Source organism: Melopsittacus undulatus, chromosome 4 (genome assembly GCF_012275295.1).
Source record: "Melopsittacus undulatus isolate bMelUnd1 chromosome 4, bMelUnd1.mat.Z, whole genome shotgun sequence".
Lineage (NCBI taxonomy): Eukaryota > Metazoa > Chordata > Aves > Psittaciformes > Psittaculidae > Melopsittacus > Melopsittacus undulatus.
Window position 1 is genome coordinate 13,988,988 of NC_047530.1, and position 26,375 is coordinate 14,015,362.

The window sequence follows — 26,375 nt, forward strand, 5'->3', positions numbered from 1 at the left end:
AGCTGACAACACATCCTCATCTCCCCAGCCATCCCCAAGGAGGATGGCACTTCCATCTATCATCAGAGCATCACCCCCACTTATTTCACTCACTGGTGAGGATGGTATGTGAGATGCAAACACTTGCCTTAGCATGTTGATGAGATCACCTTGTAATTTTCTAACAACTGCATAGCCTTCAATGTTGGATGCTGCCTTGCTGTGGAAACACCTGCCATAACTTCATAAAAACATTAATGGGCTTCAGAGCTGCCCTGCAGGACTCAGAACCTCAGCAATTTTTCAAGTCTAGTGACAGACTCCAAGCACACCCTTGAAGATGTCTGCATGACCATCTGATTTCTGAAAAGCACTATAAGCTTGATGTTGGCAGCCTGGATTCTTCAAGGCTAAAAACATTTAAACAAGCTCATTAACTGCTTCTGAAAATCTCATCTGAAAATCCCATTGGAAACTGGGCATGTGAAACGTGGGAACAGACTGGAAAATGCCCAATTCCATCTCCATGGAGTTCAGGTATAGAGATCTTGGGACAGTACTCACCAGAAAATAAAAAACATCCAGTGGTGAAACAAGGTCCCTACAACCACCAATTAAACATGGTCTTTGAGAACTCACAAAGCTGAGTAAAATACCACTGTGGAGTCCAGAAATTCTAGCCTGGCCTGACAGAAATCCTTTCATTCACACAATTTACAGGAGTCACAGCCGGCAAGCCTGTTGAAGAAGAGATCAGATGCTCAGGCAAAGAAAAGTTGAAAGAATAAGACTGCTGAGTAAACATGCCATTTGGTTGCGTAGCCTGTACAACAATAGAGAATACAGCATGAAATTTAAAGTCTCTGTATTTAATAATGCCATTATTTTAGGGGCACATTTAATTTCAAAAGAAGAACTCATTGAAAAGTTGGTCATTTCTGTTTTTCAGTAGAAACCTGGGTTTCTGACTGCATGAAGCTTTCTGTAAAATATGTTTATTTATCCTCCCCCCAAAAAAATCAGTTCTGAAAACAAACATTTGAACACCCACAGCCTAGTCTGAGTCTTTGATGCAGGAAATCAAACTTTGCATTAAAACATTTAGATGAAAGCAATTCTGATTTTCCTGTTTCCAACCTGTGTGTATTATGTGAACCAATCCCAAACCCACTCAACAGGTCCCAGCTCAACCTTTAAGCCAAGTGGATAGGTTTTACAATATTTGGCACTTCTGAACAGCCAGGTAGGTCAAAGGATAGACACCACCCAAGCACAGGTGCTGATACAAGTCCCAAAATTTGGCCTTTTTTATTTAAACAAAACTAAATGAGCATTAAATAAATAGGAAGTTAAACAGACATGTGACAACTAATTAAAAAAAAAAGAATTATTCACTTTGCTTGAGATGTTTTACCTTTGATCTCTCTCTTGCAGTGGATGCCTCCTCAAAATGAGCGGTGAGAGCCATCAGCAGCCCCACAAACAGATTGTTTAAGCTAAAAACCTCTGCTGTGATGGACCACTGCCATGTTAGACGAGAAAATGAAAACACCCCCGCAGCAAGGATTCCTCCAGCATATGAGCCAGAAAGCCTGCAAACACAGATAACATGAAATCTTCTTTTCCAACAAAAAAGCCTACTTTATTGTCCTTTTTTTAAATTTCTTTTTTAAAAACATACCATAGAAGCAGAAATGATGACTGCCACCCAGCACCCTGCCAAAACATTATATGGTTAATATCTTCCTAATAATTTCTTTGCAAAGAATTGCAATTAAGAAGAGGAGGCATTAGCCAACCTCTCTATTTGTAAGCTACCCAACACTAAAGAGTCAGCTTCCTCCACAAATGCCATGAAAACTTTGAATTTGGTTCAGAAACCTCAACGAGTGATGGCCCAGAGGGTCATGGTATGCCGAGCCAGGGAGTCACGCCTATAATGGGATACTCTCTGCTGGAGGAGATGCCAGCAAGGGTGCAGCCTTAAATTCATCAAGGCGATGAATAAAGAATGGATTAGAGCTATTCATGATGGACAGCATTAGCAGAGCTGTCCTACGGGGGTATTTAGTGTCTCAGGGGTGGGTGAGGATTGTGATACCTATAGTCCCAGCAGGGAGAGGTGCCTGCCGGGGTCACACACAGGGAAAATGGGTGTCAGCTCCAGCAAGCAGGAGGGAGCAGAGGAGCAGGTGAAGTTTCTGCCATTGGGATGGCTGTGAAAGCTGGGCACCTCTGTGACCCCTGGATGGGATTATGGCACACACTCCCCACAGAGCCACTTGCCGAACTTGGCTGGATGCTGCAGCTGGCGCAGGGAGCCCACAGGGTGGGACTTTGCCCAGGAAACATATTATGCCCATTTTGAATACTGGCTCTGCCTGTTTGGAAGGTCTCCCGTTCAGGAAGTCACCCTGAAAAGATGCCTCTTAGGGCACCAGAACCAGCTCAATTAAGTGTTAACCGAAGACAGAAATAGCTGTGGCTATGGCCAAAGCTCCTCTCCAGAAATTCACTATCCAACCGTAAGACTAAGCTAGGCTGTACTGCAAATTGAGTATTTTTTCTGGTTCTAGTATCCAGGCACACACACTTCCATTTAGACCTGACATTTCCAGCAGGTTTAAACCAAAAATTATAAATCAGCCAACTTCATCAAGCTACATGTGTAATTTACTCCTAAATACTGTCCATATCCTCTAGCACAGACAAGGTCCCCAGGTGGATTGTTCTGTCCATTAGGGATCAGAGAGTGGATGTTCACATAGGACTTATTTATTGGATTCCTCATGTAACTCTCAGATAAACAGCGACCAAAGAAACAAAACCTTCAGGCCCTACAGAGATGAGGGAGCTGCTTGCAGAGTACTCTCCAGCAAGGGTTCCTCTTACTGGTTATACTTTCTTTCCACCTTCCCAAAATGACCTCAGTACAACCAACCTGTTTCTGTAGATGTCAAAAAAAAAAGACTTGTGCTGTCAGAACAGGAATTTTTAATCCATTAAAAATGGGAAGCAGGGTCCATGGGGAGAAGAGGACAGCGATAAGGATTCAGGAAGACTATGTCTCTATTCATCCTTCTGCCACTGATATCAGACAGTCTGGGGCAAGCCACATCACTGCTGCTGCCCTAGGCATCTGCAAAATGGGACTAAGGATTTTTATCTCCTTTGTAAAGCATTTTGAGATGTGCAGCTGCAGGAGAAGGTAGCTAGAGGGCAAGAAGTAATGTTGTTCAGTTAACACTGGAAAAAAAGAAAACCACCCTCAGGTGTCCAAGGCCAGACAGAGACAAGCACAGAATGACACAGAGCTTCAGCATCTAGATGGTAGGAAAGTGTCTTGAAAAATCAGTGGAAGGGGAAAATCAGTCTGAAAATTCCCAACTGACAGAAGGTGGAACTATTTCAGACTGAATCTGTGTCTGCAAAGTACCCTATAAGCTTTTGAAGAAAGGTGATGTGGAACCTCTTCTGTAGGAAATCAGGCAAACCACTAGAATCTGTCATTGTGCTCACTGATGCATGTCACCGTGGGAGAGTCTTCCAGCCTCTAAACTTCACTGTGGTTCAACACAGGTCCAGGTATTTGGCACAAAATTCTCCATGGCAAGACCTGACCCTCACTGCATTAATATAATGTTTCAAAACCCACACAATTGCCTATAGAAAAGGCATTTGCAGGTATGAATGCTGCTCCATTGCTTTTGCCACCAAGCCAGCTTTGAGTCTGTATCCTCCAAGGGAGAGATAGGACACATATGACCTGTCTGGCAAGGTTCTCAAGCCTCAAGGGCTATGATTGTGCTCTCCTCCTCTCTGTTGTGAGAAAGATGTGGTATCTAAGCAGGAAAAAGGAAAGATGCAATGGAGTTTGCAGGAATTAAGTCAGAAGTGGTTTCTGCTCCTAAATTAAAAAAAAGCAGGAAAGGGCAGGATGGCCATGTGTATTTAAAAACCAAGAGATCCCCTGACACACAAACCCCACTACACAACATCCCCATTTGACTAAACCCTTTTAGACAGCATGAACTTTTAGTTATAATGAAACAACTTTGTAAATCCCTTTGAAATTCTTGCAAGGAAATAAGGTAAAAAAAAAGGTAAAACAACCTTCCCAAAAACCTTCAGATGAAAAGCAGCATTTTAGGCAAACATCCCAATCATTTACCAGTTCTCCTTGTCTTTCCCAGAAAAGACTGTAGCATATCATTAGGGTTCAAATGAGATGAAAGAAATACCATCCTCTCAATAAAAATGTCTCAAACCTGCGATTCAAGTTCTATGAAATAAGGCTTAAGCAAAAGCTACTAAACCCAAAGCTTAAAGCCTTATCCCAGCTATGTGGCATAGAGGACACCTCCACTCACTGAGCAGTGAGGGTCGGGATCCAGCACTAAGAACAATCCACAGATCTGTTTGTCAACAGAGCTGGCACTGCCTTTGGTTTCCTGTGAAACCTGTGGGAAAGCCAGGCTGCTAGGGTTACTTTGTTAAAGCATGTTGCATGCATGGAGCATTAAGCTCCTAAAGTATCCTAGATGTTAAAAAACCAAATGGAAATGTGTTGCATTCTTGAAGAACATCAAGACAGTAGCTTTGGAAATACAAGCTGGAGACCAAGAGATTTTTGCAGATTCTGCGACCAGCAATGGAAAGTATGAGTTTATGAGTTTGCTGATTCAGAAAGAAACACTCTTTGAAGTGATGGGAAAAGGTATATCCAGATAAGGATGAAGATTAGCTGGCAAAAAAAACCTCACATCCATCAGGTTCATCCAATGCAACAGCTCACAGTGTAAAGTAACACTGGCAGGAAAAGAAAAAACGAATCCTATGCAATGACGTCAACGTCATGCTGCAGCTAAATTAAATCTACTCTACCTTGGAGCTGCGCTAACATGTTTATACTGCTCATTTTGATGGACATGAGGATCTCCATGCACTACTGAACTCTGATACCTGTCTGCTTCTTGGATTTCTCCAGCAGTCACACCATGCTGCATCTCTCTTGCCTTAGCATCAAAATGGCACAAACGTACACAGTCCAAGGAGATGACAGCAACTCAGGCATGGACAACAGAGGTTACCCTCCTATAACACTTCATCTATACTACAACATCTAGGAGGGCTTTATTCCATTGCTTCTGGGGAGCAGGAAGAGTAGCATGCTCCCTTCAGTCTTGGAACTGGTATGAGAAACAGGGGTTGCCAACAATGAAGCCATGGCAGTGGTAATAACCATACAGTGTTCATCTGTCAATACAGTGTAGGCACAAAGCTACCCTGCAGTGACTCCCTCAAAACCAGAGCCTTTACAAAGAGCAAAACGTTGGCAAAACCCTGCTATAAGGCTCCGTCCAGTGGAGGGAGGATCCTGGGAAAGTGGGGTCACCTAGAAGAAAGCACTCAAAATAGTACCCTGCCCTTGGAACAGCTTCAGGATGCAGAAATCGGCTCATGAAAGAAAATAACTGCAGCCAATGCAACAATGGAAAAGTCTTCCTAACTTCTCCCAGGGTATTACAGGTACCACCAGCATGCCCACTTCGAGAAGGACTGAAGCACCGAGCTTGAATAAAAGCTGCCTTGCAGGCTTGTTTATCTTAAAATACAAACCAAGGGAACAGGTTGTTTGCAAAATCATTAGTTTGGGACAAGATCTGCTCAAAGCATGTGGAGCACTTTATCAAGCAGAAAGAAGGTCCCTTACTATCAGTCAGCCAGCTTCTGAACATAAGCAGAAATCCCCATCATCTTAAAATGCACTCAGAAGGGATAGAAACAGCAAAGGAAAGGCCACACAGTCACAGAATCACAGAATCCCAAGGGCTGGAAGGGACCTCGAAAGATCATCTAGTCCAACCCCCTTGCAAGAGCAGGGTAACCTAGAGTACATCACATAGGAACTTGTTCAGGCGGGACTTGAATATCTCCAATGCCTTTGTGAGGAATATTTTCCCATGGCATCCCTAAACATAACAGGAAAAGACATAAAAAAAATAAAATTATTTTGCTTTCCTTTTCAGACACCCAAGTAGAAAAAATGTGTGGCTGGGCCTGAGCTCCAAAGACACAAGCATTTGAAACTTGCCTTAATCAGAAATATTTTAGCTGCAGGCTTTTATTAAGAGTTTACAGGAATAATCAGGAAAACTGAAATTAGGTATTTTAATCTGGTTTTGCAATTACAGCTTTTAGCTTCTTATTGCTGGCATCATAGAATTATAGAATAGTTAGGGTTAGAAAGGACCTTAAGATCATCTAATTCCAACCCCCCTGCCATGGGCAGGGACACTAAACCACACTAAATCACTAAAACACGTCAGTTTGCGATCTACAATTTATCCTCTCCTTAAGTCTGGTAAAACTATCTGTTAGCTCAGAGCACAGGTTATATCTATATGTATTTAACAAATAACTTGATCAGCATTTTTACTTTTTATTTAGAAAATCATGGCAGACATTTATATTTAATAATTTGCAAAATTGTTGGTATAAAGCTAAAAATGGCTTGAAATTGGAATTTAGTTAGGATGTTTTCATTAAATGCAGTATTTGATGCACTGGATTCATAAAGTAATAAGGTAACTGTAACTCTTTATATTTGAAGCTGATGTATTAAACACTGGAAACATCTATCTGTACCTAGTGAAATAAGCTGGTTATTTCTGCCTTCTGTTCTCTCAAAAACTTTACTGCTAGCTGATCTCAGACTCACATCTTTTATTTTTAGTCAGTGGAATAAGAAAAAACTCTCCTGCTATTTAAAATCTCCTCTAATATACTAACTAATGGAGTCTTTTAATTTAAGTCTCTCCCTGCACCTGCAGATAATGACCCTGATGTTGGCAGCTCCCTGTACAAGTGCACAGGCTCCAGTGACATAACCAACAACTTCTGCTTCTGTCATGCTGGGACTTCCCTTTGCAGTAGCAAAGATATATTCCTTCAATGCATTTTTATTCCATGCTGTAAAAGACTAGCGCATTAAAGATATAACACTTTGAATTTAGCTTAAGAGGTTTCACTTACTTGATCTATAAAAACCACCAGATTTTTGACGTACACTTAAGAAGAATGGGACTCAGAAGATTCAACAGCTTTCTACAGATAAATTTTAAGTGTGCATGTGGATTGGTGGTGAAATAGAATTACTATTTAAAAAATAAAACACAAAAATCCAAACATGAGTTTAGGACCTAAGTAATAACAATTATCCCCCAAAACCTCAATTCCTCTAGGTTTGCCTGCCTCTTAGTCACACTCAATGGACAAAAGTTCTCTTACTGTCAGTGCTGAAGAGCCTGACACAGTACAGGTACTATGAGGAATAGCAAACCAGATTTTATTCTTCATCAAGGACCTAGAGCTGAATAGCCACTGAAGCCCTGCATGCAGCCTCCACTCCAGAGCTGGAGGAGGAGGTAGGAGAGCATAGCTTGGTTCACTGGTGCCAGCTGAGTCTTCAAAGCTATAAGGAAAAAATAGAAACCAAGCAAATGGGCAGGACCTTCACATCAAACAAGACTTCAGTATCACGCAACTTCAGCATTCCCATGGACCTGCAATACCTCGGGGTGGGAGTGAGCAGGTAACATCCTCACTACTCACCACATTCACCAAATGTTACTTTTGCTCAATACACTCTCATATCCAACTAGGGACTGACACAACTTATTCACCTTTTTCAACTTCTAGTTATTTTAATGAAACACCATAACTTCAAGAGGGGATGGTTCAGCCTGGTTAAGGAGTCATGAACTAGTGAGGAGTTTGGCTAAGGGGAGCTGGTTGCACCCACTTGCATATGTCCTGCTGGAATGGACATATCCAGTAAGGACACCACCTCTGTAGGACACTATTGAGTCCCTGCCTGTCCCATTGTAAATACGGGCCTGTGAATGTCACCAAGATGTGCAGAAGGCATCCTGCACGCCACCTCTTGTGTCCTCCTGCTGCAAGAATCAAGCTGCCCCTGCAGCAAGGTGCCCTGGGATGGCACTGGGGACCTTAGTAGGTCTGGACACCTGGGATAGGAAGAGCCCCCCTGTGAGGGCTCAGAAGGAGAATGAGGAACAGGCCTTCCCAACCTCAAACCTTGCATGCTCCTGGATTCCTACCACCACCACGTCAGAGCAGAGCCTGCCTGCAGCAGCCTCTTCCCAATAAAGTCTGGTAATTAAATTCAATGCCTCCCTGTCAAGCTATTCCAAAGCAGTTCAATGAGTGGAACAACTCATGACAGATTGATAAAATGCATAAACTGCTGCGCTGCTGTAATAAGTATCACTGCATACTCACACCTTTCTAAATAGTGAGTTGTAAAAACTGTGCTTCCAGCCATTAAAAAATGAGAACTTCTCTCCCGGTGTCATTGCAAGCAGAAAGGATATATTAGTTAGACCCATTATTTGATTCACAATCCTTAGAAAATAGGTACGCCTTTATCCCGGGTGCCTGTAATAACCAGTGCCTACTTCCAGCAGCCAAAAAACCCTAACCCTCAGAAGGAACTGAATTTAGCTATTTAAATGTTTTATAAGTTTTTTTTTTTTGTAATTGCAGAAACTTTTCCTAATCTGACATTTGTTAAAACCCCTTATTAGAAATTATACAGCTGCAGAAAAAAAAAAAGGAAAAAAATAGAATATAAAATAAAATAAAAATGAGCTGGCTTCACAATTACCAAGTCAGCCCATGCAGCCCTTCGCTATTGTACGGAGTGGCATAAACCCCCCGGCGGCCTATCAGCTCCCTGGCAGGCAGGGGGCTGCGCTATTCAAAGCGAGAGATACAAGCTGCAGGGCAAAAACCTGGCAGCTCCCATCTGACCCCCCAATCCCCGGCTGGTGACAGCTCCAAGCTCCATGGCAAATTAGCCCTTCTCACATTACAATTGCAGGAGACAGATTCCATTAGCGGTATCTGAAATTGAGTGGAGAGCTGCTCCGTTATCAGACTTGACTCATAAGCGCCACTATTAATCAGAGCTATGATAGCATTTATATATTTCAAGCTATCTGCCGCCACTGTGATATTCTGCTACAAAGGGTTGATGGGACTTAGGGAAGGGAACAATGGAGCTTTCTGGGAAAAGCAGAGTAAATCAAGAAAGTCTGTGACTTCCGCACATTCTGAAGGGATTGCGGTTTACATAAATTTTCTCCCAATTGGAGATTGAGCTCTTCCTCATCTTACACATGGGATTTAGTTGTCACTCAATGGTAACAGCTGTGAAAAGGTGAAGCGGCCCACCGCTCAGAATATTGCCTCCGCTTTTAAAGCAATTAACCCATGAACAGGAGGATACCTGGTGATATCAAAGGGATTAAGCCAGGCAGTGCATTATTAACATTTCCTTGAACTAATTCTAACTCTGACTAGCTGTCAGAAAAGACTCTTCAGTCTTTAAAAAAAAAAAGAGTTTTTTTGCCCTGCTTTCCCCCCCTTCAAAATGAAGAGTTATTGCAGCCTAATGTGCCTCCTTTAGAGCAAAATGCAAATTAACAGATTTGGTAACGTCTTCAAACAGACTGAACTCAGTGCCAGTTTATTATGGGGACAAGGGGGGAAAAATATAAAATATATACAATCAGTTATCCAGAGATCACGGTAGATATTCTTCTAACAGGAAATTAACACTTGAGTACCTTCCTTTCTTTTCTTCCTCCTAAAACTTGGGAACTACTTGTTACTAAGCACAGCTGCTTCTGAAACAGCCGAGATCTTCACACTGCTACAGAGCTGATAATCTGTAATCAGGAAAAATCCAAATATGTCCTGTAAGGATATTCCTCCTTCCCCAAAGCCTGACTTGAAATTTCTCGCTACAGTCAAGTGGGCACCATCATGCCAGGCAGGAGCGCTCCTCTCTCATCCCTCCATATTCCCCAAACCGTCACCCAAAAAAAGGTGCCAAACTGTTTGGGGATGGCTCCTGCTCCAACAAACTCACAAACCCCACAGAATACGGAATACTCCTCCACCTGCTGCAGGCAGCAGACCCACTGGGGAAGGTCATGAAGGTGACACATCCTCCCGGTGCCCCAACATGCCTGGTCCTTCTAAGGGACCTTCCCATGAGAGCTCCAGGACACACATCACTGGAGCAAGAAACTTCAGAGCCATCAGAATGGTCAATTGCTGTTTCCAAAACATTTTGATGACTTCAAAATTATTAAGTCATTTTAACGATTTCGTTACACAACACACTTAACATTTGCTTTTGTTGGCACTGGGAGAAGAGTTGGCACTAGTCTTCACATACATCCACAGTGTGTTGCTTGGAAGGTCTGGGGGGACAGGGAATATATACATATATAAATATATATATATTAGTCCAAAACTCCACATGATACCCAGAACAGCAACCGAAGAGATATGAACAGCTTAACTTAGTGCAACAACTTCCTCCCTCTCAAAACCCCATGTGCAACTCAGCCAGAATAAAGCTGGCAAAAACTTACTGCAAGTATGAGCAATGACACTACTGCCCCTGCAATAAATTAGCTTTGTGTATTTAGATACGGCAAAACAGCCAAGCTACAAAAGGTATACATTGAGAAAAAACCCCAGCACATTAAAGATGGGGAAAACGTCCTAGTTCTCTTTGCAACGGAGAATGCGAAGAATGCATCTGTGCAGAAAATGACACCTTGGCAATCATATTACAAGTAGATAATTGGTTTACTTTGTAAACTTGCTATGCTTTGCCTCCCACAGTAAAACAAATAAATAGTTGTTTAAAGAAACAATCCTATAGCAGCACTTGCTGTGTCCTAAAAACATAAAGCAGCTTCCCCCTCTCTCAAAGCAAAGATGAGTTATTTGCCTCAGTTACAAGCAGTCCGAGAAAACTCTTTGTAAATGCCATTTTACGATAATTACAAGCAATTTATTAAGACTGGGTGGAGGGGGGGGGGGGGAAACCCATATCTGAGAACTAATTCAAAGAAGTAAATCGCTCGTTCAGTGATAGTCTGGATTACTGATAAAAGGGCTTTTTGCATCAATGCCGTTAGACATAACTTTGTTTTAAGAAGCACAATCCAGGCTTAAAAAATAATATAATGAAATCAATAATATAATAAAATTAATAAACAAATAAGATACTGGGGTTGTTTCCTATCAACTCCAGCAGTGCCTATACAGAGCATCCCACCAGCGATCACCTGGCAGAGAAGAAATCTGTTTAAGGAATAAATTTGATCCTAATCTCACACACACACCATAACATCCCAAACATCACCCAGCCTTGGAGGAAACTGCGACTTTTTCCTTACACAGCAAAGAAATTGTCCTGACCTACCAAGGAATAAACTCAGGAAATGCCTCTTAAACAAAAAGAGTCAAAGGGGGGGGAAAAAGGGGAAGAGATTTACTGTACGGGGATGCTGGGATGCCCAGAAAAAGCCTTGAGAGGGTAAACAGCAACCCTACCCGGCTGGTGGGGAGAAAAGAAAGGTTTTAGAGGTTAAGTTCAGGTCAGACGACAAATGAAATTGTAACAACCTAACTGACATTGTACAATGTCTTCTTCCACTAGATCAATAGGGCAGCGTCAGCCCCATTACCATAGAGATGGCTTCCTCCCGGCTGAAGGGTGGCTATTGTTTGAAGAGAAAGATTTGCCACTTGAACCGTGTTGCTCCCAAAGGATGTGTACTTCATCAATTATTTGTATTCCTAACATCTACATATTTTCATATTAGCATCCACATTTCATATGGCAAGAGGAGCAGGTGCTTATTTTTCCTTTGGTACCTCGTGAGAGTCATCCCATCAGCTAAATTTTAATTAAAACACAAAAATGTAGGGGAGATTTCACAGACCAGTTTAGATTCTTTGCGAGTACGCACAAGCCCGGTTAAAATCAAAACATATCGTTTTCAGACAGTTGCAGCTTTCACACAGACGGTGCCAAGTAAGGACTTTCGGAGAGATTTTTTTTTTTAAGTAGACGGCAATAGAAAGAGAATATTTTTTTCTGCATGAAGTGACACAAAAATCAATTTTAAGGTGTATAAAAGAATAAAATAAGGTGTAAAAAAAGAATAAAATTGTAATTTGGAAATAAAACCGGCCCACAATAACTTACAATTTATTTAAAAAAAATAAAATAAATTGCTGCTAGGCTGATCTTGTCACTGCCTTCTATCTATGAAATAATTTTCTGTAAGTCCTAATAGTTTCTATCATCTCTCAGCTCCCAGTTTTCCGCTCTTTCGTGCATGTTTCAAATTTGACGGAAGTCACATCTTCCAAATCCAATTAAACAATAACAAAAAAAACCCCTGAACCTCTGGAAGTGTAAAAATAATTCCCCAACTTAGCCCATCATTTCTCTCCTGTATTCTTGTTTCTCTAATGCGATGACTGCTTAATTTCACAGGCACAAAATGGGCATGTAACGAACAGTCACACACACTGCAGCTAAATCTAAAAAGCAGGGAAGATCTTCACGGTAACTGTAATAACGTGAATAACTATCATTAAAAAAAATTAATAAACAGAACACAATATTCAAAACCTTTAGCAATTCCTTGAGGGAGTTTTTAATATAATCAAAAGGAGTTGTGATCCGAAGCTGCGCCTGGCACTGTGAATGGGAGGGCAGCACCACTTCCCGCTCCCCAAACACACTGTAAAATACAGGATATTAAATTAAATAACACTGACTTAATTACATGTATTACCCAACAGTAAAAGCAATCACTTTAAATGCCTATAGAAATATCTAGGAATTAAGTAATTCCAATAGGTGTGCTTTGGAGCTGATGTAGTGCTACGTGAAAGGAGATGAGCAAAAAGCAACTTCTCATCAGTAGAGAAAAATGCACCCAGACGGATGCACACTGTGAACCAAGTGTTCACAGTGAACACCCTGAGTGAGCTCAGGGTTCTCAGGCTGGGCAGGATCTGGCCCCCCAATTTGTTCCTGCTTTTATTTCCAGGTTGCTCTCACTCTCTCAGAAGCTTTCCCCAATGGGTGATGCAGCTCTGGAAACGGGTGGGAGAAAAGGGCTTCTGTCAAAATAATCTCAGTAAGGAAGCGTCCCGTCTCATCCCAAAGCACCCTGATAACATTTCAGATTTCACTGTTTGCTGCTTCAAAATGTGCACTATTTTCCCTGCAAAAGAACATCAGAAATTGTTTTTACGGGTTGTGATAATCCTCTCAAATATGGGTCAGGCTGAGGTTAAGAGCAGCCAGAACTTGCACATCAAAGACAAGCGGGGTTAACAAAACCCCCAACCACGTGCACATCCCGATTGTTCCCTTTTTTCCCAAGGTTAGAGGTCCGGAGAATACAGATGGGCTCTGGCCAGTCCCCTACTATGCTGCACCTATGCCAGAGGAAAGCGGCTGGCACTGATACTCGCCCTGGTCCTTGGGTACCACTGGCAGGCAACTGCCCATCCACTTCCGCCAGGAGCTGCAATTAAACCAAGTTCACAGTATCCCGATAGGTGAAGTTCATCCTGTTAATTTAAACAGACCATCTGCATCTTTCGAGAACGACAAACTTCATTAGTTCTGGTTAGTTAAACCGAGCGGTGATTTGTGATAATGAGCCTGAACAACCTGTCATGTCTGTGTAAGGGAAAGGGCGCACTTTTTATTATTACTATTATTATTATTTAACAGAAAGAAAAGAAAGAGGGACCTTTTGTGAAGGAAAGAAGGTCAGATTCAGATTAAACTGCTGTTAGGTTGATCAGAGGAACCAATTGCAGCTGGAAAGGGAGGAGGGGAAATGCTAGTCTGAAGACCAGAGGGGAACACAGGGAGCCTTTGGAAACATCCCGAGCCGACTGGAAAGCACCCTGACAGCATCACACCAACAAATAAACATCCTCAATGACTTTACCTGAAAACCGTGTAAAAAAGCAAAGAGGCGGCAGCTGCTCCCAACAAGCTGCAGAGGAGATTGACTTGGAAGGCAGAGGAGCCGACAGGCAGCAGCCCCATCGCCAGCTTGGCTAGCAGCGTGAACAGGGGGTAGCCGGGAGGGTGGGCGACCTATGGACAGATCGGACAAAGGGTTGAAAAGGGGTGAAATGCCACGAAATCAAAAGGAGAGCAGCACACTGGGGTCCAGCGGCAGGAGCTAGGGATCTCCGAGTGCTGTCTCTCCCTGACCCATCCTCTTGTACCAATTTTACTCCACAAATATTTTTCCTTAGTGGATTTGGCTCCACGCCTCACCCATAATAATGAGGAAGCGAGAAAAGGAGGTGCCACGTTTCATTAGCGTGCCTTAAAGGGCTCCTTGTTTGGGTTCACAGTATATTAGGGTCATTCAAAAGGCAGCTGTTTTTTTCCCTTTTTTCTTATTTTTTCTTTTTTTTTTTCCTCTTCAAAAAAAGCAGCTTCTCAACTATTTTATTGGTTAGCAAGTTGAAAGACCACACTGCTATCGGATTACCACCACACTGACAGTCCTAAGGTCTTGCCTAAAGGGATCATGCACCATAATAAAGTTTATTAAATAATAAAACTTATTAAAATTGTTAACCCGATTTATTTTATTCTCCCCAGCTTATACAAAATTTGGGTTGATAATAAGCCAGCTACTGTATATACAGTAAAGCCTTTGCTTTATAATTTAGTTTAATTGGATTTAAAACTTGAAGTAAATTGTCGCGTGCTGTACTTATAAGTTAGTAAAAACTGTGGTTTGAAAATAAATTAATCTACTTTACTCCATGCTTAATTAAACTTCCTTAATTCCTAAAACTGTTAATGAGAGCATTGATTAAACAATAAAACTAATACTTACTCCAAGCTCATATGCGGCTGTGATCAGCTCCCCTGTGAAAAAATAATGTAAAACCAATAATTACTATTAGGAAATGACACTCCTCCAAAGTTTTCAAAATCCAAATGCTTGCATTGGGGTTTTGCATTAATTTGACTGGATAAAACTGTAAATCTGTAGAGATTTAACAGCATGAAATTTTCTAAGAATATTTTCTCCCTCTGATGTCATTGCACAAAATATCTTTTGTATGTTTTCGCGAGACTTTCATGAACAGATAAGTGAACGTATAGGTAGGCTTGGGTAAAGAATGGCCTGAGATACTCAAAAGGCAGACATTTGTGCGTATGTATTTTTTAAATTAAAACCAATTGACTCAGTAACTTTCAAGCACTACAGTTTGCAACGCTTAAGAAAACCCCCACAGCTTTATAGTTTCCAAGAGGGAAAATGTCATCATTGATCGTGTAAATCTGCATCTGTGTATTTGGGAACGCTGCTTTCCCTTGATGCTAAAAGCAATTCTTGCAGCTTCTGCTTCACAAGTAACTCTTTTACCTGTCAGTAGCTACTGCATCCAGCAGCTGCTCCCATTAGAAACACCACTGAGGTTTTGCATTTCGTTTGTATTTTATAGCAAGACAGATAATTGCTACAAAAAGACCTATGACAGCATAACAGTTAATAATACTTGGCATTTTTAGAGCACTTGACATTGAAGCATTTTGCAACACTCCTGAACAGCGTATATGAAATATATTCAATAAGCACAACACATTCAGGGATGAACCAAAAGGCAAAAAAAAAAATTACTGCTGGTTTTGCTACTTTCCCTCACATTTCATGATCCTATTTTGCAGAGCCTGGCCTTACTGGTCCTGCCAATTTTGCAAGTGTCAAGGTTGTGGTAGCTCTGTCCCATTGTCAGGTAGTAAATATACAAAGCGAAGGGTGCCTTGGCTTTAAATGCTAAATTAAAAATACTTTAAATTTGTACACATTATTATGTCATTACCATCCAACGAAAAGGAGGAGGATTGTACAAATGGCAGCTTTAAATCTTGGCATTACAGCAAACATATTTTAGAAAGAAGATGCAAGTCAACCTTCTACTGCTGTTGGCAAATTACAGCTACTGCCCCGCACAATGCCCTGCAGCGTTCTGCACAAAAGCCTTTCGGATGTGGATTTTACCACACTTCTAAATGCCACCTATTTTTATTGCTACTTTATTTGAGGAAACTTTCAACCTACTGCAAGATGGCCCTGAAAAAGTGAATGCAACGGAAAAAACATCCATCCCTAACTGAGCCTTTTAGTGTTCAGCAATTCCAATGTTCCTAGGGCATGGTGAGGTTGGGAAGCCATCAATACCCCTGCACACAGCAGAAGATGATGCTAGCAAAGGAAACCCTAAACTCAGCATTGTTGGGTTTTCCTGGCATGCCAGCATGCACTACTCTGTGAGCAGCTCATGGTGTATGTCATCACATTGTGAGGATGCTGCTCCCAAGCTAGGCATGGCTTCACCTTCATTTAAGTCCTCCTGGGATATAGCTGCATGTACAGCTAAAATGGATAAAGAGTAAATTCAACTTCATGCATGTTGCTATGATATTGGCTCATATCACAGGCAAGAATAACTCCAAAGCAACACATACCAACCAGAAAGCTGCAGGAAAAAAGCAATACTGGTGGATGCCATTGCCAGGTTTTGAAAGCCAACAGCACAATTTTGCCTCCCAAGCATTAAGGGGAAAAAAGTAAGAAAGCCTGAAAAAATAAGCTCCCAGACTGTAAGCCTGTTGAATTCCACTGGGAAAACCAAAAGGAGCTCAACACCCACCACTTCAGATAAGGTTAATTCTTCATATCCCACCCACATACCTGGGTATCACTTACAGCCTCCACAGGCTGTGTAAGTACAGAGTGCTATTATTAAATGACAAAAATAAATTAAATTATTAAATTGCTCAGAGAAGCTGCGGCTGCCCCATCCCTGGCAGTGTTGAAGGCCAGGCTGAATGGAGCTTGGAGCAACCCTGGTCTAGTGGAAGATGTCTCTGCCCATGGCAGGGGGTTGGAACTGGATGGTCTTTAAGGTCCTGTCCAACCCAAACCATTCTATGATTGTATGACAAAACACACAGAGGAAGACTACAGCATCCACAAATTTGATTTCAGTGTATTTCTTGTGAGAGAAAATGACTGTCAGCATCTTTACATGCCGGTTTAAATTGGAGAGTTTATTCCTGCATAATCTTGGTGTAACTACGTTTCAGACTGTCCAGCTTGACTCCACAATAAAGGTGTTCAACAGGCCCAACACTGCCTGAAAACTGATTTAACCTCAGCAAGGTTGGCAGCTGATGTCTAAAACATCAGAGAGAAATTTTAGCCTTTTTTTTCTTTTATTTGATCCCTCTATAAGCTGTTTAAACACCTGCAGATGTTTCTGAACTAGAATTCATTCTCTCGTTTCTTTGTTACAACACTAAGATGAGAAAGCTGCCAATGAAAATATCTATTGCCTTTACACTTTTGGATTACTGCAAACTTCAGGAACAATTAAAAAGATAGCTTAAAAAGAAAATAAAATAATAGGCTCCTTGCCTGAAAGCTGATAGACCAAATCCTTAAGCACCTCTTTACTCACACAAGTAGCTTCAGGGCTTTTGAAGGTGCAAGTTTGAGCTCCATGCTCAGGCACAGGCAAGTTAATCACCTTGAGCAGGGCTGCGCAGAGTACTTCCAGGGGACTCCAGCCAGGTAGCAGTGCTGGAGCATCCCATGGACGATGAGGAACCAGGGGAAAAAAAAACGAAAAAAGCCTTAACACAATTCAACAGGGTGGCTGCTGGCTGAGACAAGCACAGGAGGACAGTGGGGATGAGTCTGTCTGTTCAGCTCCAGTAAAGACATAAACTCAGGCAGCTGAATTAGGAGAAAATGTGGAGGAAAAAAAAACCTACAAAAATAAGGAGAGACAGAGAGTGAGGTCATGGGGCTAACTGGGGACACCATCCTGAGAAGTTTCCTTTAATATAATTCCCAATAACATGAGTTGCTGGAAGCCTGTGAAAGCATCCAGTCCCCAGTCTGGGCACTCCCAGGGCATCTCTCTGCTGTGCCCGTTTGCAGCACACATCTAGTCTGTGTCCTTGATACCTCTGACAAAAGTTAGTAACAGAGGGGTACAGCAAGCTGCACATATATACACTGCTTTCTATACATACGGCTGCTGTGTGAGGAAGAACCAGGATGCCTTCGGAAATAAGGGAAAGAGCCATCCTCGTTCTGCCTCCAAAATGAGATAAAATAACCACAATAAACTAGGGAAAGCAGGGTGAACCCATGCCTGCCCTGCTTGGCTGCTCACTGTATATACCAGGACAACTCACATTAACCAAGGCACAAATCCTAGCATTGATTCATCACCTCATAAGGAGAACCCACATCTCACTTTGTAAAGGGTGCTAATGGTTATTTGCATCCTGGAGGCAAAACCCAAGCTCAAGGACAATTAAAACCAAGGTTCCCGAGGCTTCACAAAGCACAAACAGTTCAGAGCACTCACACCCTGCACATTCATAAACACGGCTTTCCCATCAGAGAGTACTTTAAAAGATAAAATGAAACTAACTGTAAATATATTCATCATTGCATATTAACCGATAAAAGCAGGAGGATTAAAGCCAGCCCTTTTACAAACTCAGGAGCTGAAATAAAAGCCATTGGGGTGCATACCAGCCAGACTAAGCAACTGTGCTTGCACACCGCATCTGGAACACGGGACACAAGCTCTGTGGAGAAAAGCTTTAGAAATAAATTCTTTTAACACAGCTCTGACAACAGGGTCCCTCTGATCCAAACACGGGAACAGGGAAAATGGATAAGGCTGCACCTTCAAGAGCCAAATAACCAGGACAAGCTTGGTGTAATGCAAACACAGCCCTGTTACCCTTAAGTCAAATAACCCCCAATTGAATCACTGCTCAAATTTACATGTGTTTAAAGAGCTACGCTGAATACACACTGCCTTAAACCTAGCTAGACAAAACCACTCTGTGCTTACCATGTAGTAGTGTCTTCCATATAGCTCTAAACAAAAACTAACAGCAGATTTTAAAAGCTGCAGTTAAAATATGGGCTCTCTCTCTCTTCACACATACCAAAGCTGTAAAATATATGCAGCCAGTAAAAGCCCACTTATTTATATGGAATTTTATGTGCAGCTTGGGTCTGAAATCAGTGCTGGCCAAGAGGCAAGAGTTAAACCAGGCCCACTCAGTGCTCTTCTGGGATACAAAACAAAAGTACCAGGTACCTACTCCATTAAAAAGAGAAAGCTGCAGCCTGAGCAGAGATAGATCTGGCAGGATGGCACATGTGCCTTCTGACACCACCAGCTGTGCCCAGGGCCCTGACTCTAACGCCTTTGCTGTAAGGCTCAAATTCATCTAACTATTTGCTGCAAATGGCGAGGTCTACATGGGGTGGCCAGAGAGCACCAGTCCCCCAGGGTGTGCCCCCCGAAGTGTGACTGCGATGCACCAGCCTCGGTGGGAGGTGCACCCCATGAGGGAAGTGGCAATGCCTCAGCCCCTAGGGCTGTGCCCTCCACTATAGGGTGCCCATAATGCACCAGCCCCTGTAGTGCATCCTGGCTCAAATGCACCAACCCTCATAGGCTAAGCACCCCACAGAGTGACTGCAACTGACCAGTGCCTATGAGGGGATGCAACCTTATAGGATGAACAATCCTATGGGGTGACGACACAGCAGCCCCCATGGTGAGAAACCCTACGGAATGACAGCAACCCTATATGCTAACAGCGATGCACCAGCCCCTGTGGAGTGACCAACCCTATGTGTTGACAGCGATGCGCTAGCCCCTAAGAGCTCAGGCCTCCCATACATCCAAAGCGTGACCGCGATGCACCAGCCCCTATGGGGGCGAGGGTCCCCATGGCGCCACCTCCCCGCTGGGTACGTTACCCGCATCCCCGCCGGGCAGGGCAGGCGGCAGCGTGGCCATGTAGAGAGCAGCCACAGCAGCGCCCAGCGCACCGGCGGCAGCACCGCCTGCCCCGGCACCGACCCCCATGTGCACCACAGAGCCTTCCGGGTTCAGCGGCGCGGGACTGGCGGGCCATGCCATTCCACCGACCCGCGGGGGGAGCAGCCCCGCCCCGCTCGCCTTCCCACTCCTCTCGGGCTGCTTCCCGGGAGCTCCCGCCATCAATGACGCTCAGATAGGGCCGTGGGCTCGATGGGGCGATTCAACGCCACCTCTCGCCCTGTCCCTGCACTCCCTCCGCTGTGAGCAGTTGGTACAGCCGAAGAAGGCGAGGCGGAGGAGTGCACCCCTCGGTAACTGCAGCCGGGCGGGACCACTGCGCGGGGTGGGTCGGGGCGAAACCACCGCGCAGCGGCGGGGGAGCGGGTTTCCCCGCCTGTCCGAGGTAGTCTCTCCAGCGGGACCTGGGGATGATGTCTCTTCTGAGCCTTCTTTTCTCCAGGCTGAACAAACCCAGCCCTCTCAGCCTTTCTTCACATGGCTTCCCAGTCCTTGGGTCATCTTCGTGGTCTGGACTCTCTCCAGCCTGTCCTCACCTTTTTATATAGTGGGGACCAAAACTGAACACAATGTTCCATGTGTGTCCAGAAAAGCACTGAGTAGATGGGACAGTGACGTCTTTATCTCTGCTGGTGAAGCCCTTGTTGATGTAACCCAACATCCTGCTAGATTTCTTTGCCACAGCTGCACACTGTGCACTCTTACTGAGTTTGTTGTCTATCAGGACCCCCAGGTACCTTTTCACAGAGCTGTTCCCCAGCTGGCTAGATCCCAGCGTGTGCTGCACTCCTGGATTATGTTTACCCGGGTGCAAGATTTACACTTGTCCTTGTTGAACTTCATAAGGTTCTTGTTAGCCCACTCTTCCAACCTGCCCAGGTTGTCTTGCTGGGTGAAACTCCCTTCCAAAGCATCAATTTCCCACTTAGTTTGGTATCATTTGCAAACTTCATCCAGAGTACATTTGATCCCATCATCCAGATCACTTATGAAGACATAGAATCATAGAAGCATAGAATAGTTAGGGTTGGAAAGGACCTTGAGATCATCTAGTTCCAACCCCCCTGCCATGGGCAGGGACACCTCACACTAAACCGTATTACCCAAGGCTTCGTCCAACCTGGCCTTGAACACTGCCAGGGATGGAACATTCACAATTTCCCTGGGCAACCCATTCCAGTACCTCACCACCCTCACAATAAAGAACTTCTTCCTTATATCCAATCTAAACTTCCCCTGTTTAAGTTTTAACCCATTACCCCTTGTCCTGTCATTACAGTGCCTGATGAAGAGTCCCTCCCCAGCATCCCTGTAGGCCCCCTTCAGATACTGGAAGGCTGCTATGAGGTCTCCACACAGCCTTCTCTTCACCAGGCTGAACAGCCCCAACTTTCTCAGCCTGTCTTCATACAGGAGGTGCTCCAGTCCCCTGATCATCCTCGTGGCCTCCTCTGGACTTGTTCTAACAGTTCCATGTCCTTTTTATGTTGAGGACACCAGAACTGCACACAATAGTCCAAGTGAGGTCTCACAAGAGCAGAATAGAGGGGCAGGATCACCTCCTTCAACCTGCTGGTCACGATCCTCTTGATGCAGCCAGGATACAGTTGGCTTTCTGGGCTGCAAGCACACACTGCTGGCTCATGTTCGTTTTCTCATCGACCAACACCCCCAAGTCCTTCCCCACAGGGCTGCTCTGAATCTCTTCTCTGTCCAACCTGTAGCTGTGCCTGGGATTGCTCCAACCCATGCAATGTTGTGAAATGTATTTTAACTACGATTCTCCCAACTGGGCTTAGTGCCTTTTGCTCGCTCTCGGCCAGGTGAGCAGCTCCTTTTCAGCTGCTGGAGCCAGTGCCAGCAGGGTGGGCGCTGTGTGGGGTGCAAGGCCCACCCAAGGGCACAGGCTGCAGCCACCTCGACATGCTCTGCTGCCTCACAGCTCCATGTGCAGACGTGGCAGTACACAGATAATACAGGTTAATGCCCTGAAAGGGGTTACACAAGATGCTGGGGAGAAAAAGGATTGAAGGTGTCAGTGTTTAGAATATTAAAAGCGGCGATTCCCGCTGTGGGAGTAGTTAAGGAAGGCAAATAGCATCCTGAGACCTATCGATAGAAGACTAAAACACTTCCATGGAAATCATTATGGGATTGTACAAAAGAGCGGAGAGGCCGTACCTGGAGAATTGAGACAGATTATAGAAAGGCTTTTGAATACAAATGAAAAAGGTATAGAAGAGGGTAACTAGGATAATAAACAGCCTTATGGATTAGATCTAAGTGGAGACGTTAGAAAATTAGGTTTGCATTTATTAAAAAAAGAGCACGATTAAGGGTTGAGATGACTGAAAAAGTGCACATCATATAGTGGGGACTGGAGAAGCTGGTGCTGAAGGAACATTTTGAAACAGCTGGCACAAAAATCCTGACAGACCATGAGCCAAACCCAAGAAAGGTATTAAGGGAATTTAGGGAAGGTCTTTTTACATGCTCCAGCCAGTATGTACAGAGACGGTAAAAGAAGCTGAAGTTGCGACCCGCTCAGAAGTTAAGCGGGTTGCTTGAAGGAACTGGTGTTTGAGGGTATAAACACCGGCTGAATACCAGCTGGGTGCACGTGGCTGCCTTCCATCCAGAAGGCAACCACTTGGCTCTGTGGTGATCAACTGAGCTTCAATGACTTCAACTCATTGGCAGGTTTCTGCCGTTACTGGCTGAGGTTCATTGGGGAGAAGAAAAAGATATGTTGCAATCCTCCTCCAGCCATTGTCACTATGGTAATGAGAGGGGTCATTGTTCCCTGCACCCATTGGGGATGGTAAAATGTAATTTTAGCAGCAAAGTGCGCAGTCTGTATGTGAAAGCAGGCTGGGGGCAAGGCTCTTTATCCGACGTGTGGCTTTCTTCTTTGCAGTATTTTTCTTTCTTTGTATTTAACTTGGAAAAAGCATCCAAAGACAAATGTTAACCATGACTAATTACAATTATATTGATGGGGGAGGTAGCGATTTAAAGGCAAATATCGAAATGTGGAAGAATGGCTGGTAATAATATGGTGAGGACAAACTGTTCTTTAGTTGTCCTGCAAGTTGTTTTATATCTTTGTCATGCAGAAACTGAAACTTTTAGGGTGCCAGTGACAAAGTACTTTTCTGTAATATGGTAGGGCAGGCTCACAACAGCCTTTATATTACTGAATAACTACCACTGGTTTCAAAGGCCAGGATTACAGACACACTTTATGTCAGCACAAATGCTTTGGAGAGTGTATTTACATTTTTCTTCCATAAGCAGAAATCTATTAATTCATGAGATTTGACTCCCCTTTCTTCTCCAGCCATGACCTGGGGGTCTGACCAACACAAGAAGGACATGTAGAACCTCTTATTTTGGTTTTACCATAGCCAGGCAGATATTTTTTTCACTGTTTTCATTCCTGCTCTGAAAGTTTATAGTGGTCTGAACCCAAGTTAGATTCACCTCACCACAGAGCAATGCACAGTGACCCTCTGGATTCTCTCAAAACCTTCAGGAGGGGCTCAATAGTAATAAAGTATTGCTTAGTAAGGATGAAAACACACTAGGGCAAGTGGAAGGTGTTTGAAAGATGGCCTTGTGCTACACATTGATTTACTGAAAAAAATCATATCTGGAACTGGTAGCACGAGAGCATACTCTAGTGGCAACTGAGCAAAGAAAGTGCTCATGGTTTGTGCAATGTTTGGCTGGTGAGACGCCTCCCACCTTTCAACGGGAGGCTTATTCTCTCCTATCTCCTCCGACTCCATGCCCTACGCTCAGCCTGACAGGAAATACCCAAGGCAGGTAGAGAAAATAAACAGGAACTTCTAAAGTAATTTAAAAAACACAGCTTGAGAACATATCTCTCCAAAATGGCTGTGTACTCAGAGTCGTCTTTTCACCAGGCTCTCTTGCAGATTTTCTCCTGAGAGACACAGTTTAGAGGAGGCAGGAGATAGGAAAAAGGAGAATAATACTTAAAGCAAATTCTATTCACCCATGGCAGTGTCATTACAAACTTGAATGAGCACAGTTATTGCAAATAAATAAAAACAATAGACCAGAACCAGTTTTACATAAGAAAATACTGAAATACTGTTCAATTAGTCCTAAGCTTCAGTTAAACCTTTTCTTTTGCCCATCAGGTGATAAGGTTAATACAGAAAGCACTCAACTGCTGTACTTGTGTAACAACAGTCAGCATCCATTTAATGAACTTACATGTATACACATTTAGCAAAGCTTCAATATTGTCAGCTTTGGGCTGGCACAGAATTTTAATGGCAAAGTAGCCAGCCCAGTCTTCTCATAAACAATATCCCCATGTAAAGAAAGGAGGTCTTTGTGGGGATCATTAACAATACAAATAAGCACCACTTCTATATTTAAATAAGAACTTTGGCAGTATTTCCACTGACAATATATGCCTGCCTGTGAAGCATAGAAAGGAAGATTACACTACTTTTATTTGTTCTTAAGTGGCTTGAATAAGCTGCATTTTATGACTTCTAGAGGGTTTTTTCTGGGGGGAAAGGGGGAAGACCAAGCTTATATCTCACATTTACAGCAACATAAGTGCAGTACCTAGACATGGTACAGGGGGAATTTCCAGGTGGGATAAAGTGCACTTGGTCTAGCAAGCATCCTTCTGCCCATGGTCATGGGGCTCTCACTGCCTACCCTATGAATGCAGAGCTTCAGGTGATTGAACTGTATGTTTGCTGTGATAACCCAGCACCTTGTAAATCATCAAAATTCAAAAGACAGGTAAAGGTCTCCCAGTGTTATCACAGTCATGGCCATTTTGTGCAAAACAGGACTGAGGGGAGAAGCCCAAATCAGACTGTGCAGTGGGAGGAAGGAGGAACATGCTAGCTATTGTCTAGTGTGGGAAAGGGGCCCCAGGGGTGGTTGTGGTCGGAGTGCTGGGAGAATCTGGGGGCTCAGGTTCATAGGAAAATAGGCTCGATTCCACTGCTTACAGGACAACTTGTTCATTAATGCAAAAATCAGTTTCATTTTCTTCCCCAAATAAGAAAATAGACGGAACTAATCTCCCCATTAGATCTTGTTTCCCACGATTTTGTAACTTTCTAAGACAGATTTTAATGTCTTTCAGAAGACCTCCAGTCGCTGCCTCCACCAGTCTTAGCAGCCTTCCAGCTGATTTTCTGACACACTGAGCAGCCACAGATCCCATTTGTCTCAGCTGTTTTTTCCAGAACTCTGTCAATAAACTGTATGTTTTCACACCTGATTTCCTCAAGCTAATATTATTTATCTGCATGCCTTACTGGTGGACTCAGGTCTGGTGTCTAATCCACATCGTGACTCCATAGTTCTGTTAGACTATCTTCTCATGAGTGCAGCTGATGCACCACAGGAGGGCCCTGTTCCCTTCATCCACAAACTGCTGCATTGCTCTTACATTAGGATTCACAAGAAGGGAACCCTTTTTGCTGCCTCAAAACACATTTAAATGTTTTCCCTCCTTGTTTTAATTATAGGTGTAGGACACCGATTGCCATCTTGTGCCTTAGAGGCCAAACTCACAGCCTGACCTGAGAAATGCCCAAACATGGCTTGTAGCTGAAGACCTGCAACAGCAGACAGTGCTGAAGCAGTGTCCAGTGGTTCAAACTCTGCTTTCTTCATCTACACTTGCAGTTCCAGTAAAACTCAAATAACTTGTTTAGGAAAGAAGCTTTCACATTATATCCAGTCCTCTCTGTTTCATTTCCATTTTTCAAGCTGTGATCAGATTGTATCAGCTGTGGGTCATGTTCAAGGAATTTGCACAAAGGATGAATATGAAGCAGGACAAGAATTGCAGCCTCTAAAATTGCTCTCTTTACCTGGAGAAGGTGTCTTCCTACCTGGACGTGCTATCTTCACTGCATTCTTATACTAAACAAATCCCCAGTGCTGCTACTGGTGATTAAGCTGCCACAGGTTGTCTTTTATTCTAGTTGAAAACTGATGGAGATTCATGTGTTCTTTCATAAGGCTGTTGTATTAGTTTCATCATTAAAATGATTTGATTAGATTCATTGGTAAGATTATAGTAGGAAGCTTTTCTCCTCCAAACTACTCTGTGTGGATGAGGTTACTGGCCAGGACTGATGTGTTGATATATGGCCAAAATTAACTTGTGAAGATGCTCAACAACATCAGGTAGTATAGAACAGCAGCAGAGAAGGTGATGTAGGGTAAACTTCAGCCAAGGACTCCCTTCTTTTCGTCAATAGACTGCTCCACAAAGAAGAGGTTCATGTCTCATTGCCAGGCATGTGCTTCCTAGGAGGAAGGCAGTGAGAAGCCTTATATATATATAGGGCAGAGCTAGGACTGTGCTTATAACCCATTTTTGGAGGCATATAGCCCTGACTGCTCCTACAATTGCAAGTTAGGTCTGCTGCAGTTTTGAACTCTGGGGAGATAATGCTGCTAAATCTTCAAGAGAATGGTCCTGCAAGGGACCCTCATTTACCCATATACAAGCAGACCTGCTGATGTAAGGTCTGTTA

General features: G+C 43.4%; 1 protein-coding gene across 5 annotated transcripts in view; it reads right to left on the reverse strand.

Annotated features, from left to right (window-relative positions):
* TMEM260 (transmembrane protein 260) overlaps positions 1–19,950 on the reverse strand; it is a 34,626-nt gene extending 14,676 nt beyond the window's left edge. Inside the window, exons 1-4 of one of the 5 annotated variants that reach the window (XM_013129872.3) lie at positions 19,743–19,949; positions 14,766–14,797; positions 13,854–14,005; positions 1,394–1,571 (exon numbers count right to left, since the gene is read on the reverse strand). In XM_013129872.3, coding sequence (XP_012985326.2) covers positions 1,394–1,571; positions 13,854–14,005; positions 14,766–14,797; positions 19,743–19,905 — 525 coding nt within the window. In that variant the 5' untranslated portion in view covers positions 19,906–19,949. The other 4 variants (XM_031051967.2, XM_031051966.2, XM_031051968.2 and 1 more) reach the window with 4 other exon arrangements.
* Positions 19,951–26,375: the final 6,425 nt, after the last annotated feature.